Source organism: Ambystoma mexicanum, chromosome 6p (genome assembly GCF_040938575.1).
Source record: "Ambystoma mexicanum isolate Mex_15411 chromosome 6p, UKY_AmexF1_1, whole genome shotgun sequence".
Lineage (NCBI taxonomy): Eukaryota > Metazoa > Chordata > Amphibia > Caudata > Ambystomatidae > Ambystoma > Ambystoma mexicanum.
Window position 1 is genome coordinate 354,556,004 of NC_090935.1, and position 14,880 is coordinate 354,570,883.

The 14,880-nt window shown below is 44.2% G+C and overlaps 1 protein-coding gene across 3 annotated transcripts in view; it reads left to right on the forward strand.

The window, feature by feature from the left end:
• SPEF2 (sperm flagellar 2) overlaps window positions 1-14,880 on the forward strand; it is a 1,748,369-nt gene that overhangs the window by 1,146,622 nt on the left and 586,867 nt on the right. For all 3 annotated transcript variants that reach the window (XM_069627121.1, XM_069627123.1, XM_069627122.1), the window contains exon 25: window positions 6,244-6,403. In XM_069627121.1, coding sequence (XP_069483222.1) covers window positions 6,244-6,403 — 160 coding nt within the window. The remainder of the gene's footprint in view (window positions 1-6,243; window positions 6,404-14,880) is intronic.

Genomic DNA, 14,880 nt, shown 5'->3' on the forward strand with positions numbered 1-14,880 from the left:
GAGAAAGGCCAGCCCAACCCCAGAACGCCTCAAAACTTCAAAAAGAAAAGGCCTCTCCACGTAGTCGAAGGCCTTTTCGGCATCCAGGGCTGCGACCATGATCAGGACATCTGGGTTGACATTATGTATTAGAGTATATGTATTAGAGTAAACAGCAGCCTCAAATTATTCTGGGTGGACCGCCCCGGGATAAAACCTGCCTGATCGGGAAGGACCAATGCTGGCATATGGGGTAAAAGTCTATCTGCCAATGATGTAGCCAGGACTTTATTGTCAGTGTTGATTAATTACAATGGCCTATATGAGGAGCATCTCAGGGGGTCTTTATAAGGTTTAAGTCAGACCATCACCACGGCTGTTCTGGTCGACTCAGGGAGGACCCTGGATACATTGGCAGCTTCATACATATTACATAAGTATGGTATGAGGAGATCAGTGTATTCTTTATACATCTATGCTGTTATCCCATCCAGCCTGGGAGCCCTGCCATTGGGAAGAGAGAGAATCACTTGTTGAATTTCTTTGTCCAAGAGCGGCTCATTCAATCCATCCCACTGTACCGGATCTAGCCAGCCCAGCACTTCCCAGTCCGGGTATTGTATATTCAAATCACGTGCCAATAGAGATTGGGAGGAATATAAATGCTTGTAAAATTCATGAAAGGTGTCATTAATTTCTGTGAGGTGCTTAGTGGGTGTACGTGCTGGGGTCTCGATCTCTTATATGGCTCCCTGTTGGCGTTTGCGCTTTATAGCCAAGGCTAATGTTCGGCTAGGGTGATTGCCCTCGCCATTCGCAGCTGCAGCGATGGGATCTCCCAGAACCTCACCTCCATACCAGGTAGCAAAACCAGGGCATCCCTTTTCTCCCGCAGCTGGGTGCGGACGGCAGCGGTGTCACTGCGACTCTGTTGAAGTTCCAGGCCCTTGATTTCATCCTCTAGCAGTGCTATAAACTTGCAGAGTGATTTCAGCACACATACAACACCCTCTAATATACACCTTAAAAGCTTTCCACACCACCGAGGGATTGAGGACAGATCCCACATTCGCCAGGAAGAGCTCTTGTATATCTTGTCAAAGACCCTCCCGAAAGGCTATGTCTTCCAGTGCCCGTCCGCTAAACCACTGGCACAGGTGTTTGTGGGTTTGTGCAGGTCCAAGAAAGGAGACTATCACTGGGGAGTGGTCAGATATCGTCTGGGGTAAAATCTTAGCCTCTGTCATCGTCCTGCTAATAGTCGCAGAGACCATCACGTTGTCAATTCTGGAGGAGCTGCTGTGCACTCTGGAGTAATAAGAGTTTTCCTGGGTGGTCTGGTGTAAAAACCGACCGGCATCGAATAGCCTGTGATAGTCGGCGATAGCAGCCCACCTAGTTGCATCTCTGGGGAGAATGAGTTGGGCTGTAGGCGATAACGCAACGTTAAAGTCGCCAGTCCAGATAACCTTGTGATTTGGAAACTTATGCAGGTGAGGTGATTCAACATTATGAGCATATATATTATGAAGGAGAATTCGGAGCCCCGCCACATTCCATGGCAAGGATCAGATATCGCCCCTTCTCATCCCTAATCTGTTCATGTAGCCAGAAGTCCATTGATCAGTGTATATATGTGGCCACCCATCTAGAGTGGGATGTGAAGGAGGAACAGTATCTATGTATTACCCACCCAGGAGTACTGGGGAGTCTGCTATTCCTTGCCAAGTGGGTTTCTTTCAAACATAATATATTTACACAGTGGTTTTTCGCATGATTCATAATGATCCTAATTTTTTTCTGATTAGTGAATGCCCATATGTTCCAGGTCATCACAGTAATACATTCCCCAGACACCTTATCCGCTGCCATCGTTCTTGTAATATGCCCATGTTATGCATGTGGGCGAGATCCCTTGGGTCAGTTCCGTTTTTACTGTCTCCCTCCAGGGCCTAGACCTGTAAAACCTCCTAAGGGATGGAATGAAAAAATATTTGCGCTGCTGCCCATAATCTCCAACCTCCCGCCACCCACCCACATCAGAAACACAACCTTACCGGCCCCAGTACCCTACCCGTGCCCCAATGAACTCCATGAAACAACACAAAACAACACCTGCAGTGACTGCGGAAGTGGGTAGCCATTTTCAGCTGGATCAGCTTATTCCCAATTCAGTGTAATGAGGTCTCATCGCTATGGACTCCTCGTAGGGGTCCACAGCCTCCCAACAAAGGGTTTCCACAGTTGTCGAAACAATTAGGATACTGTTGGTCAATCAGCGAGGTGAACGGCGGGTAGAGCTGCCAGGGTCAGGAAGTTCCAAAGCAAAGCATTCCACGGCCTCAGGGGATGTGAAGAATGTTAACTTGCCCTCATGCAACACTCGAAGCTTTGCCAGAAACAGCATTGCATATCAAACCTCTTTCCTCCGCAGGATGTTCTTTACTGCTTGGAAAGTTTTGCTTTGTTCCTGCACCTGCTGGCTAAAGTCTGGGAATAGACGGATTGCCGCTGACCCCAACTCAGGTCATTCTTATCTCTGTCCCTGTCCCGGTAGTTGAAGATTCTAGCAATGATGGCCAGCACCGGGGTGGGAGGCTTGGCAGCCAAGCATCAGGGTGCTCATTCCACCAGGAAAATATTTGAGACCAGCGGGCCCTACAGGAATTCCATGAGCAGCTTTTCCACAAGTTTTTCCATAGTGTCAATAGGGATGGATTCAGGCACCCCAAGGATACGCAAATGATTTCTTCTTGATCTGCCCTCAAGGCCATCATTCTTCGCTACCACTTTCTTTACTGTATGCTGGAGTAGTACAACCTCTCGTTGCAGGACCACCACTTTATCCTCCCCATCACTGATCCTCTGCTCCGTCTCTGTCTTCCGGCCGCATAACTTGTCGATCTGAATTGCGGAGACATCAACTTTGCATGTGAGGGCATCCATTTTGGCACTAAGGTTGTCCGTGCTGTTCTTGAGGGCTAGTAACGTGTGATTTAGAGCTGAGACATCCAATTGAGAGGGCCCGGTTGACGGTACAGGAGGAAGCGGAGCCTGATCAGCTCTGGCAAATTGGTCCATATTGGCTATAGGTATGCACAGTCCTGGGTTGTGCACTTTTCACAGTGTCTCGCCCAACCAAAATCTATCACTCATAGATTCCTACTCAGGATCCTCCTCTGCAGGGGGACCTCCATGGGGCCAAGCACACTATATTGAGCTATAGGGTGGTCAATCGTGCCATCCCTTGGATGCTGCCCAGTCTCGCCATGACCTTCCTCACCAATCACAGCTACCGTTTAATTGAAGGCATTAGCAGGGGCTGGTCTTCACTTGTTATGCAATGCTCGTACAGACAGCTTTGTGCACCCCAGCACAGCCGCCATGTCCCTAGAGCCACCGTAGATCCAGGAGAGTTACTGCCCTCAGAGGTGCACCTCCCTCAAGCCCCGGCCAAAGGCTTGATCTCAGGACCAGGTCAGGTGTCTACCAGCAAGAGCCACCAATTGGTGCGGTGGGCACCACCCAAGCACCTTACATGGGTACACGCACTAGGGGCGGGGGGACACCTGATGTCCTGGGTGTTAGTCTTAGCAGTGCACGGTGGTGGCGCGAGTTGTGGCTGGTTACCCTACCATAACTGGCAAATTTCTGGGGTTTTCCATTTTACTTGTAACCATAATATCCCTTTAAGAAAGTTTTTCCACTGAATTTGTATATACACATGTCGTGTCCATCTTGGTCAGACTCCTTTATTGCAACCTAGATAGGTTAACTACAATCATTTATTTAAAGTGCAAAATAAAATTATTTGAAAAAAGCAGTACTATAATATAACAGGATGTAGCATAAAACAAAGCCAGCATATCTACGTCATATGGCAAGATATCAGCCTGAGCCCTGGGGCACTGTAATTAAGTATATCCTTCTACAAATTAATGCAAGGCAAAAAATAGCCCAGCCTATTAACCAGCACACGTGCTATTTGTGCCCCAAATGTGCGTAAGATGGGACATTCAGGCAACTCTGATTAATTATTATAAATGTGCACTTTTCCCTTGTTTGGAGGAGATGGGGAGGACAGTGGAGAGATTGTGTCATGAATGGAGTGGTCGTAGTATTCATCCAGTCAGGGTTCATTTGGCAATGTCATATAATCAGGCAAGAACCTGATGCATGAGTGCTCTACAGGAAGGAAAGGGCAATCAACACTCTATTGTATCCTTAAACCAATCCAAACCTCATAGTATACAGGAATAGTGTGTCCAACTTTCCGCTCAAACTAAAAAGGTGTGTTTCCAAAGTTTGCATTTCAGATTCTGTTTTCAAATTTCGGGGTTTCAAACTTTCCATTTTCAGACCTAAATAGCATATAATCACCCGATAGGTCATATTGCTTTCAAAAGGCCAGCTACTCGCTCCATTACCATGTTTTGCCATTACATGGCCAGGCCCTTGCTCACTGCATTTGATTGTCATCACCCAGGTGCTTGCCTCATTGCCACAGATGTCAGTCAACAGTCCAGGAACTTCTCCAATTGCCAAGATTTTCCAAATAACTGCCCAGGTCTTGCTGCATTGTCCATTCTACTCTCCTCAATACAAAGCAACTCCAACCTCCTGATGTGTGGGAGGGGAATACAGCAGAGCTATATTATTCTTGGCATTTACAATATAATTGTTCATTTATATTGAAATTCCCCTGCATAAAGTCCGGTATACGAAGTTACTGCCATGTTACTATAGTGTAGAATGTCATTTGCCCATTTTCGCGCCTAGAAACACTTGTCTACAGGCACGTTATAAATGCCACATCATATCATATCATATCTTGTTCAGTTAAATGGCCAGTAATTGAATCTTAATTCCAGATGTAGCATAAACTCATATGTTCAGCTGCGCCCATCATACTGTATACCGCCTTGCAGTTAGGCCTACTTACAGCATCACATGCTAAGATGCAACATCACCTGTCCACATTCTGCTGTCACGTGTCAGATAAACGCTAATATGCGCAGCTGCAGCTTTATGCCCAGGTGCAGTATATTTCTGCGCTGGGGCATTACATCATGTGCCCAGGTGCACTCATAAACCCTGCAGCAAAGCCATGTGTCGATACACAGATTCATAATCGTAAATTCAGCCTCGCATGTCCGCTGCTGCCGCCAGATGGCTGTTTATGCAGTGTATTTACTACCCAGGAGCCTCATATGTCCAAGGAGTGATGCATGCACAGCCTCCCTGCACGCGGCATGCACATGTCGGCAAGATGAGGAGTGTCAGCTAGAAGCAGCCATGCACAACGTGTAGCTCAGCAATACACGCGTCCAGAGGGATCGTATTTTAGATAATTATCCCAAGAAACAGCCGGACCGTGGTTATTTAAACTTTCACGTAATGGGGAGGCACACTTTTGTACTCCCGTTTACAAGTGTGTGATGTGATGGCATTCTAAAACTTCTTGGCTGTGCTTTTTTCTTCATTTTTGTGGCGAGCTGACACTGGCTATTATTTAGAAACGCTACGATACAATCTCCGTAGGTGTTTGACTGGGTACGGTTGGGATGATAATTCTGTGTGAATATGTGCTATGCACAGCACTTAAGAAGTTTCCTAACAATATTTTGCCCAATCAGCAACGTTGGAAGAAGCAAGTCAGCTGCCTGGCTTTCCATTTCCCAGCTACAGTTATTTCATATTGGGCTGTTGCTCTATTCTCCTTTCTTCTCCTTCTCTTGCACACCTGCGCCCCTTATTGCATCCTCCTTTGAAACTTTGCAACCCCCTCCTTGCACTCTGGTACCTATAGATGCTAAATATAAATAACTTCAGTAAAAGACAAAACTATTGGCATTGCCAATGCTTGTTTCCCTGGCTGTCGCCGTGAAGTTGGGCAGCATTAGAAAACTCAGAGTATGTACGTATCATGCAGTGGGCGATTGCATAAAATATTGCACAGGTTCTATTTTTCCAATGCTCTTTGGCCACTTAGTAGCCAGATGAAAATATTGCCCTCCATTAGAGAGTTCCTTTTATATCTGTTCATACTTACTATTGTATTTCAATACGTTAATCATACAAAAATGCCATAGATATTCTAAGCAATTGTCAAAAGACTGCAAAGACACATAGCCCAAATGCTGAGAACAAATACAGTAGCACAACTGAAAGGGATAAGAACATAATTAAGACTGTAATGCTAATTCTTCCCACCTTCATTTTACTTGTTTCTTTTAATAACTAATCTTAATCGATATTTATCAGCTTGCAGGTGAACTGCAGATAAAGGAAGCAGAAGACGAAAAACAGCGGCAGCTGATGGAAATGAAGGAAAAGGAAAACCAAAAAGCATCAAAGTCTCTTTCTCGCGCCAGTGCAAAAGATTCTAAGAAAAAACCGCCCAAATCACCCAACAAAAAGAAAGGTAACTGTCACGTTGCACACCTGCTATTACATACAGACAGAAAGGAGTTATTAAACACATTGGCATTGACCTCTTTTAAGTCAAATGCCGGACTACGACAAAGTAAAAATGATAATTCATGCTGAAAAAATAACGAGGTATTTTTTCACCTTAACTGTAAAACATTTAAATACCTTCTCTTTTGCACTGTATGGGGCTTATGGAAGGATGACAATCTGTGAAACCAAACTTCTAAAACGAGTCGAAATGCAGTATTTCATATTCTTGCATTTACTGGTGGTCAGTCTTTGCTGTCATAGTTACAGTAGCATTTGTCTTCATTTGCGACACTTAAATCAGCGTTATAATACCTGCTGTATTAAGACAAAATCTGAATACAATTACGTTTCGTAGCGTACGAGATGTGTGCATGTATCTAGCAGTCTAAGAGCCTCTTTAGGAATATTGTGGCAACACTTAACGTGTGTGGTATATTAATTACAACTCGTTTTCAAAATGCCTCTTATTTACACCATGCAGTACTTTTTCCGTAGTTGATGTAGTAAATTTTCCATGCAAACCCAGCTCAATGCAAAGTGATATTTTCAAAGCATGGGGCATTTCAAATAGCTCTTTACTGTTGCCACCATACTCATATCGAGGCCCCAAGTGTGACTTAAATTCTACTGTATGTACATATTCATGTTAGATTATTCAGAATAATATTACGTCTGAAACACTCCTACAAAGAAATAGTCCTCTGTCGTCCTGCTTTCCCTCCTTGTCAACTGGTTGGGACAGCCTGCATGCACAGGCTCGTCAGAAAAAAAGCTGCCTACAATAGATTCACTCCTTTATACATTTTGATTGATTTTTTTTCTTTACAGACAAATTGTCTTCCTCTGATGCATATGCCGGATACTACGGTTTTCAAATGATGCATCCGGTGTAGGAAGCAGTTTGCGGCGGCTAATCCTCATCATGCCTGCATCCGGTGCTTGGGGATTCCTGTGGGTTCTGTGTGTTCTGCAGTAGAATTCACTCGAGTTATGTTGGTAGCTCACTACTTTCCATGTCAGAGCTGGAACCAGTACCAAAGGCAACCAAAGACTTTGGTAGGACCAGTAAGGATACTGTGGTAAGAGTAAGACCATGCCTTCAGGTGGGGCACATGTTTTGGCACCGTCCTTCGGTAATGAAGTGAAGACTGCACTCCCCGTTTTGGGCTCTTCACAGTTCTGTTTAGGGAGAAACCCTGTGTAACTACACCCGCAAGTACCCCATGGTGGGAAACCACGAGTACCCCTTGGAGGGAAAATAGCCAAAGTTCCAGTAACTTGATACTTATTGGTTCAAGCTGTAGAAGGCCATTACAAAAACTCTCCTGCCTCTAAATCGGTTCAAGCTGTAGAAAGCCATTATAAAAACTCTCCTGCCTCGCGTTCCAGCCTAACAGGAAAGCACAGCTCTGGGGACGGACACTGCAGCAGGGTTGATTCAGCTTTTTCCCAAACCCCTGAAACAGTGACTGCATCAGCACCCAAAACGGTCTCGATAGCTGCATCTACAGAGGCTGTCATACCTAAGAAAGCTGAATACTTTTCTCCTCATAAGAGATCATTTTCGGCCCGATCCACGCTGCACTGTAAGAAGAATAAAGTGCTGAAGAGCAAATTGTCAGGGTTTCCAGTGAATGGACCTTGATCAGTAGTGAAGACCCATCTGTGAGGAGCTTTCCCCTTAAAACCACCACAACCAATGTTGATAGTTTAAGCAAAAAGGACAGGTACACCAGGAAGCCCCTGGAACTGCTACAGGAAAGAAACACAACAGCCACCAGCAGATGACCAACTTTTCAGAACAAACTCCCCAGAACAAGCCTCCCCCGGTTCCCTCTCTTAACTGAATCAAGGGGCCAGTATACTGTAAACTTAAGGTGCACCTACCCTGCAGGAAGTCCATAGACCAGGCAACCGACCGTAGCACCACAGTGAAAAAAAGGAAAGGGTACTAACTACCCCGGGTGGCACGAGGGCACAATTGCCTTGAGGTTCACAATCCAGAAGCTAGCACAGTCCGACGAACAAGTGAATACGCAGGGCGCTACCCAAATGGCATGAGGACGCTACTAATCCATGGCCAGGAAAAAGCCTTTTCACCATTTTCATCAGTCTCCTGGAAAGAGCAAATCCAAAAGAACCAACACACAATGAAGTTCTAAGACAATCCAAAATCTTAAAATTCAGGTTCCAGAAGAAGAAGTGCGAAAACAAAGGGAAAATACAGATGCAGATCCAAGCAATAGTAATCTAAAATCCAGTTTCAGTAGCAGAATCCAAAACACCAAACACAAACCAGAAGAAAATTTAAAAATCAGACAGCAAGGTCAGAAAATCCAGGAAAACGTAAAAAAATATGCCTGCATGGAAACTCTGAGAAGCAGCGAGCCACGGGTAATCCAATGCTTTATGCATAAGAAGAGCTGACTTCTGGCAACCCAACGTCTTCCTAGGAACTCCACATGACTAATGGTGCCGGTCAGTGATCCAGTAGGAACGGCACATAGTGACGCTCCGCTACCTTTGATGCCATCTCCATGGCGATTCTCGACACAAATATAGAGAACCTGCTTTTTTTACTGAGTGAAGTGGAGTCAGGGAATCTTATCGCTGAATCAAAGGGTTTTGAGACTTCTAAATATTTTGCTGTTCCACTGCATAAGTTTTTTGGTACCACTGTTGCTGCTAAGACACTAGAATGTTTGCCTCAATTTTCCCTGACAATCGGCAGGATCCGTTGCCATCTGCACAGGTACCGCCACAAGTGATTTTAACAAAGATTCAAAGGTTTAGACCTCTGGTATTTAACATGTTTAATCGTCACTCCGATTCGACACCAGTAGATTCCAAACAGTGTGAATTCTTCCGCTTCCCCTAGGTCAGAGGTGGAGCAGGGTGAAACTTTGGCTATAGCTAAGGGCATTACTTCTACTGTCCTGTCCTAGGAACCATGCTTTTAGAGACATTCTGAGAAGTCTTGGAACAGAGAATAAAGGATTAAATGGGTCCTTCTGAAGCCCCTCTTCCAGTTCTTTCAGCTCCTAATAATGGTTCTCCAGTTCCTCCAAACAAAAACACAAAGTGCCTGACAGATTTTGGTAGACTGCCAACGCGTCAGTCAACATCACTATTGTCTATGGAAATGTGCGCTAGCAACTTAAAGCATCTTCTTTGTGCTAGATGGAATGACCAATAATTATGACAGACTAGACTAAATAATCATACAGACCAAAGAAAGATGGTAAAACACTGCTTTAATCCCAATGAAAGAAAGTAGGGAGAAATACAGCTATCAAAGTAGATACTCGTTTTTTCACACCAAAGTTTCTTCCACAGAGTTTATATAGTCTCATGCATGCCATTTGTGACGTAATTTTATGTGGCATTTCACAAAATCCTAACGCCGGGAGGGATTGGGTTAGAGGAACATTTCTACTTATAGAATAAAATAGGTATTAATATCTCATTGGTTGCCCCTTGTCTGTAGGACACGCCCTGACCTACTTCAACGCATGTCACATACCGATTATATCAGAGAATATGGCAGTGGGCTAATAATTGCAAAATGTTGAAAGTGTATATGAAAGTGCATGGCAGGCCTTTTTGATTGGTCGGCAACCCTATCCAACCTTGGACTTTCGGCTCGTTAACCAGCACGTGCTGGTGCAAAGTGAAACCTAGGTGATCAAGTTGCATTACTTATTTGTTTTCCCAATTGGTCCATCGTATATCATCGACCAGTTCCTTAGCCAAGGTCTATCGTTTGTAGTTGAACTTGTAGTCTGCTCACTGTTCTGGGATATTCGAGGGAGTGTGAGCACACCACTATCTTATCTTGAAGCTCTAATGAATAGCCTTTGTTTTATTTCTTCATCACGTGTCAGGAGACCATGATTTTGTCAATTTCTGCCTCTCAATTTCTGTTATTTGATTTAATTAACAAGGATGTCATTACCCTCTCTGGCCTTTAGAGACTTGCTCACTCCACCTCACATCAGTTTTGCCTTCGTGGTTGTTCAATACTTCGCATCAGCAAATGTCCTTGCCCTCTTAATCATTGTAGAAATATGTGTCATGCACGAGGTCTATTCATTCGCCCCTCTCTGTACCTTGCACCCATCTCTCAAAATAGCCTCTTTGACTTCAGGCAAACATACTCCCCAATTCCACACATGAAAACAGCTTCTTCATCAACTCTTCAATTTGTGATCGTAGGCCTGTTTTTTGAAGTTTGCTGGGTTTATTCTTCAACTCAAGCTGTTGTCCATTTTCTTCCAATGGCCGTCTTAAACGTTAAATATATACCTTGTTTTAGCAAGCTTCAATATGCTTCTTCTACCTTGCATTACAGTGTATTTACAGTTATTGGTCAGCACATTACTTCATTTTCTTGTTTTTCACAATAACTTCATCTTTGGTACATGTCTCTCAGTGCTTCTGTTATATCGTCAGTTTTGAGTATTTTCATATGGTTTCAACATAGACTTGCATGTCTTCTTTATGACATCATAACGTCGTCATTAGATTTTTGTTAAACATTCATCCATGATTCTTAGTGCCGCCTCCTTGCACTTAGGTAATTGGCTTCCTTCCTGGTAACTTCCCTCTGCTGACTCAATGTGAGGATATCTTCTGAATGGTTGTCTAAGTGCATATCCTCCTTTATACATTTGACGTGGTATTGACATGTCACATCAACTCACGCATGGATTCCCAATGGTATCCCTTCATCTGCTACTCCAATAGGATGTGGTAAAGGGGCAGAGACTAGAGAAGAGGCATCCACCTGCTCCTCTACATTGCCCACGCTGGTCAAAAATTCGACCATGTCCTTCTTTTCGTCTTCTTCTGCCATTCCTGCTTCATCTTCTTCCACAATCTCATATTTTCTCTTCTCTGGGAGCCATATTTTTGTCACCCCCTCAGGTGACCTTCATTCTTCATGCGTTCATCCACACTCCAGGTCATGTGGTGACAATTTCCTGCTGGTGAACAGAATATCCATCATCCCACATATCTCTTCCGATCTTCAGGATCTGGTTCCTGGAGGTGCAAGAGACCTTTTCTTGATGTTTCCTTGAGTACTTTCTTGAGTCTGTTTTCTCTCCAATAACACTGCTAACATCAGTCATTATCGTCATCCCAAATGCTTTCTTGGCTGTTTTCTGGCATTGTCCCAAGATGATCCTTAAGGACACCAACACTAGTATTGCTTCAAGTAATTTGAAAGCATTTGCCAACTAAGATGGAATCCATGAAAATAGGGATGAGAACCAATCGTTTCCTACCGTCATATCAACTTTGTCTTCCATTTTGGTATGCAGGATCGTTAACATCGTTATTGCCTCAGTCAGTTTTCCATTTTCTCCATCATGAGAAGGCCTAAATGTACAGCAAGAAGGCCTGAATGTCGCACAAACGCCTCCTTCCATTGCTGTTATCAAATCCAGAACATACCTGTTCCCAGAGAGTCATCAGCCTGATGACTCTCAATTCTTCCTTTATTGCATTGTGTCCTTTTTTTGTTGCTGCATTGATAGTCTGCAGCAGTTCTCATCTCGTGAACTGCAACCACTTGGCGTTAACTGCAGCTTGAAGTACTGGTGTGAATATATATGTCATTATCATGGCGGTCTTGCTGAATAGTTTGTGCTTATTAGGAATGTCTTCGTAAGCCTTTATTGATTTTGATAAGAAATAATTCTCTCTCCAGTCGGCGAAGATGAAATTATCGCTTCCTTCTGTTGTAGCCATTCATTTTTGGGAACTGTTCGATGTGAAGGTCACTTTGGGGAATCACTTGTGCTGGGACGTGTACATTTACAATGAGGCACACTCCTCCCCAATCTTTAGGCAACTGCTTATAGGTTCTAGATCCACAGGCCCAATATTGATCCATCAGAACTGCAGTTCATTCATTCCTGGTACTTCAATTGTTTCTCCACAACCTTTGTTCCTTCCAACATAGACCTTGCCATCATTCTCGAAGCAGGTTATTGACTTCTTCAATTCTAGTATATGCACTGCTCCTCCTTCATTGGCAACCCAAGTTAGTAGTTTTGCATGCTTAGCCCATGATCCAAGCATTCATCGTTCACCTTTTGCACTCTATGCAAAGAGTCTTTCTTCAGTAGGTGTTCAAGGCATGATATAAATCCATCTTCCCTTCCGTTTTTGGTTGCTACATGTCCATATACCAACAGCTATGCTCTTTCCCAGTATCCTGGCTCTCCTGATTTTTCAGTCACGTCTCAGTAATTCATTCTCTTCATTTCAACAGCTTGTAGCTTCGCTCCAAATTGGGATAGTTGCATACGTTTTTTGTTTGTCCACCTTAATCCATTCTCCATCCTTTTTGTCTTTATGTAGGCAACTTCGTCTGGAAAAGTCTGTCTTGATCGCCATCTTAAAGTTGCCTTGTTCCCTTCAGATTGGTCTCTCGTAGTACAGGCTGCTAGATGACTGAGACATTTTGCATCGCGTGGGGACATTTCTCTTGCAATGAGCACACAACTCTCTTCCGATATTGTAATAGGTTATTTATAACGCGCTTAATACCCAGACGTTTCTAAGCGTGGACCCGGGGATCGAACCTGTGTTTCTCTGCGTCACCTTGCTTCCAAGGTGAGCACGTTGCCCCTGAGCTATCCTCCTGAGACCTGAGATGTTCTCTCTCCCACTTTGTTCATGTGCTGGTACCATAAGCTAATTGCTAAATGAGACTATGTATCTAAGTATGTACTTTCATTATCTTCCTCAGCATCTCTCTTTACTCGGGAAAAGGTTTTTTAAATATCAGAATGCAAGGGGGTATTTGGATTCTACATGGGGACAATAGGAATAATGGGACTAGTGGGAGATGTCTTATTTTCTGGGTCCTTGCTGCTTATAACATGTGTAAATGCCAACGTTAGCAGGAGAACAGACAAAATCAAAATACCACAGAAAGCTCCAATAATTATTCTTCGCTTGGTACATCTTTTTCGAGGAGCTATATTTCTTACCTCTACATTTTCATTTCCTTAATTATGTCTAACACACACCAAATGTATGAATGTATTGCTTCTTTAAAAACTTTATAGCAAGAACTGTAAAATGATAGCCAATATCATTCTCAGAACTATTGTTAGGCAGAAACCTGTGCAGTTCCCTCTGGGACCACTGCAAAAGATTTAAGACTACAGGTGGTTGGCAGTAAACCCAATTGGGAGCAGTCTGTACCACCCAGATTTACCTGGTGGCTGTGGCTGAGCAGTCAGACTTCTATCAAGAAGAGTTAGGCAGTATACAGAGTATTCACAATAGGTCAATAGAACCCAGTAGAACAAGCAGACACTGACCAGAGCTTGGAGTAAAAGAGATATAATTATTTATTTAAAAACACATCTAGTTAAACACACTGGCACTAATATCAAGCAGTTAAAAAACACGGTCACTAAAAGATATACACTCCCTTCAACAATTATTAGACAAGTCTTAAGTAAAGCAACACTTATTTTCAGACAGCGGTGAGCGCTTAACGAAGATGGCATTCTAATCAATCGGTTTAAGAGGGAGAGAAAGGCAGAGCAAAGATAGAAACAGATCCCAACACTTTCGGACGAACACAGTAGGAGAGAAAGGCAGGTTAAAACCGTAAAGTCAAAGTTAACAAGGCCGGACCCACTTTAAGAGGCTCCGGTCGAAATGTGTCCAAGGTCACACGGTTGAAAGTGCCCAAAAGTCTTGCACAAGGTTCAGAAAGAGTTGGACCAATAGAAAGGGATCAGTTAGATGGTCAAGGCGGCCAGCCCAGTCCAGAAGGTTAAGGGATCATTGTTACCTTGTAGCAATCTTTAGAAAGGGAGGCCTGGCGGACACGGTACCTTAAAATGGTGAGAACGCTCCAGCGGAAGCAGTTGTTCCTGGCAGCGGGTGCAAGTCGGTGCTTCGTCCGGGGGAAGAGAGGATCTCGTCGGGGAGGAAAACAGGAGTCCGTTGCACTGCCAGGGAAGAAACCAGCCGCAGAGCTCTCAATTAAAAGGAGCAGTCCTTTTATTCGCGCTCCAGTGGTAAGTGGCTATCCGTTTGCCGGGGTGCTTGGCACGGGCGATTCGACCACAAGACGTCCTGGGTTGCAAAAAAAGAAGGTAAACTGGTTGTGCCCATCAGTCAAGGGAAGAAGACTCTCCAGCAGGGAGATCTCCTCTGTCGTTGGGAAGTGGTGAGTCGGTTCAGCAGGGCTCCACCGGTGGTGTCGTCGTAGCAGGTCGGCTCAGCTTCTCCCTCGTCGGATTTTCAGGTCCTGTGGCAACTTCTGAAGTTCCAGTCCCAAAAGCCCTGCTTTTATGCAAGAAACTCCCATTCATTCAGCCTAGCTGTCAATCAAAAATGCTAAGTGGTGATCTGGCCGGCTCACCACTTGGGCCAATCACACAAGAGTGCAACTTGAGTTGCCAA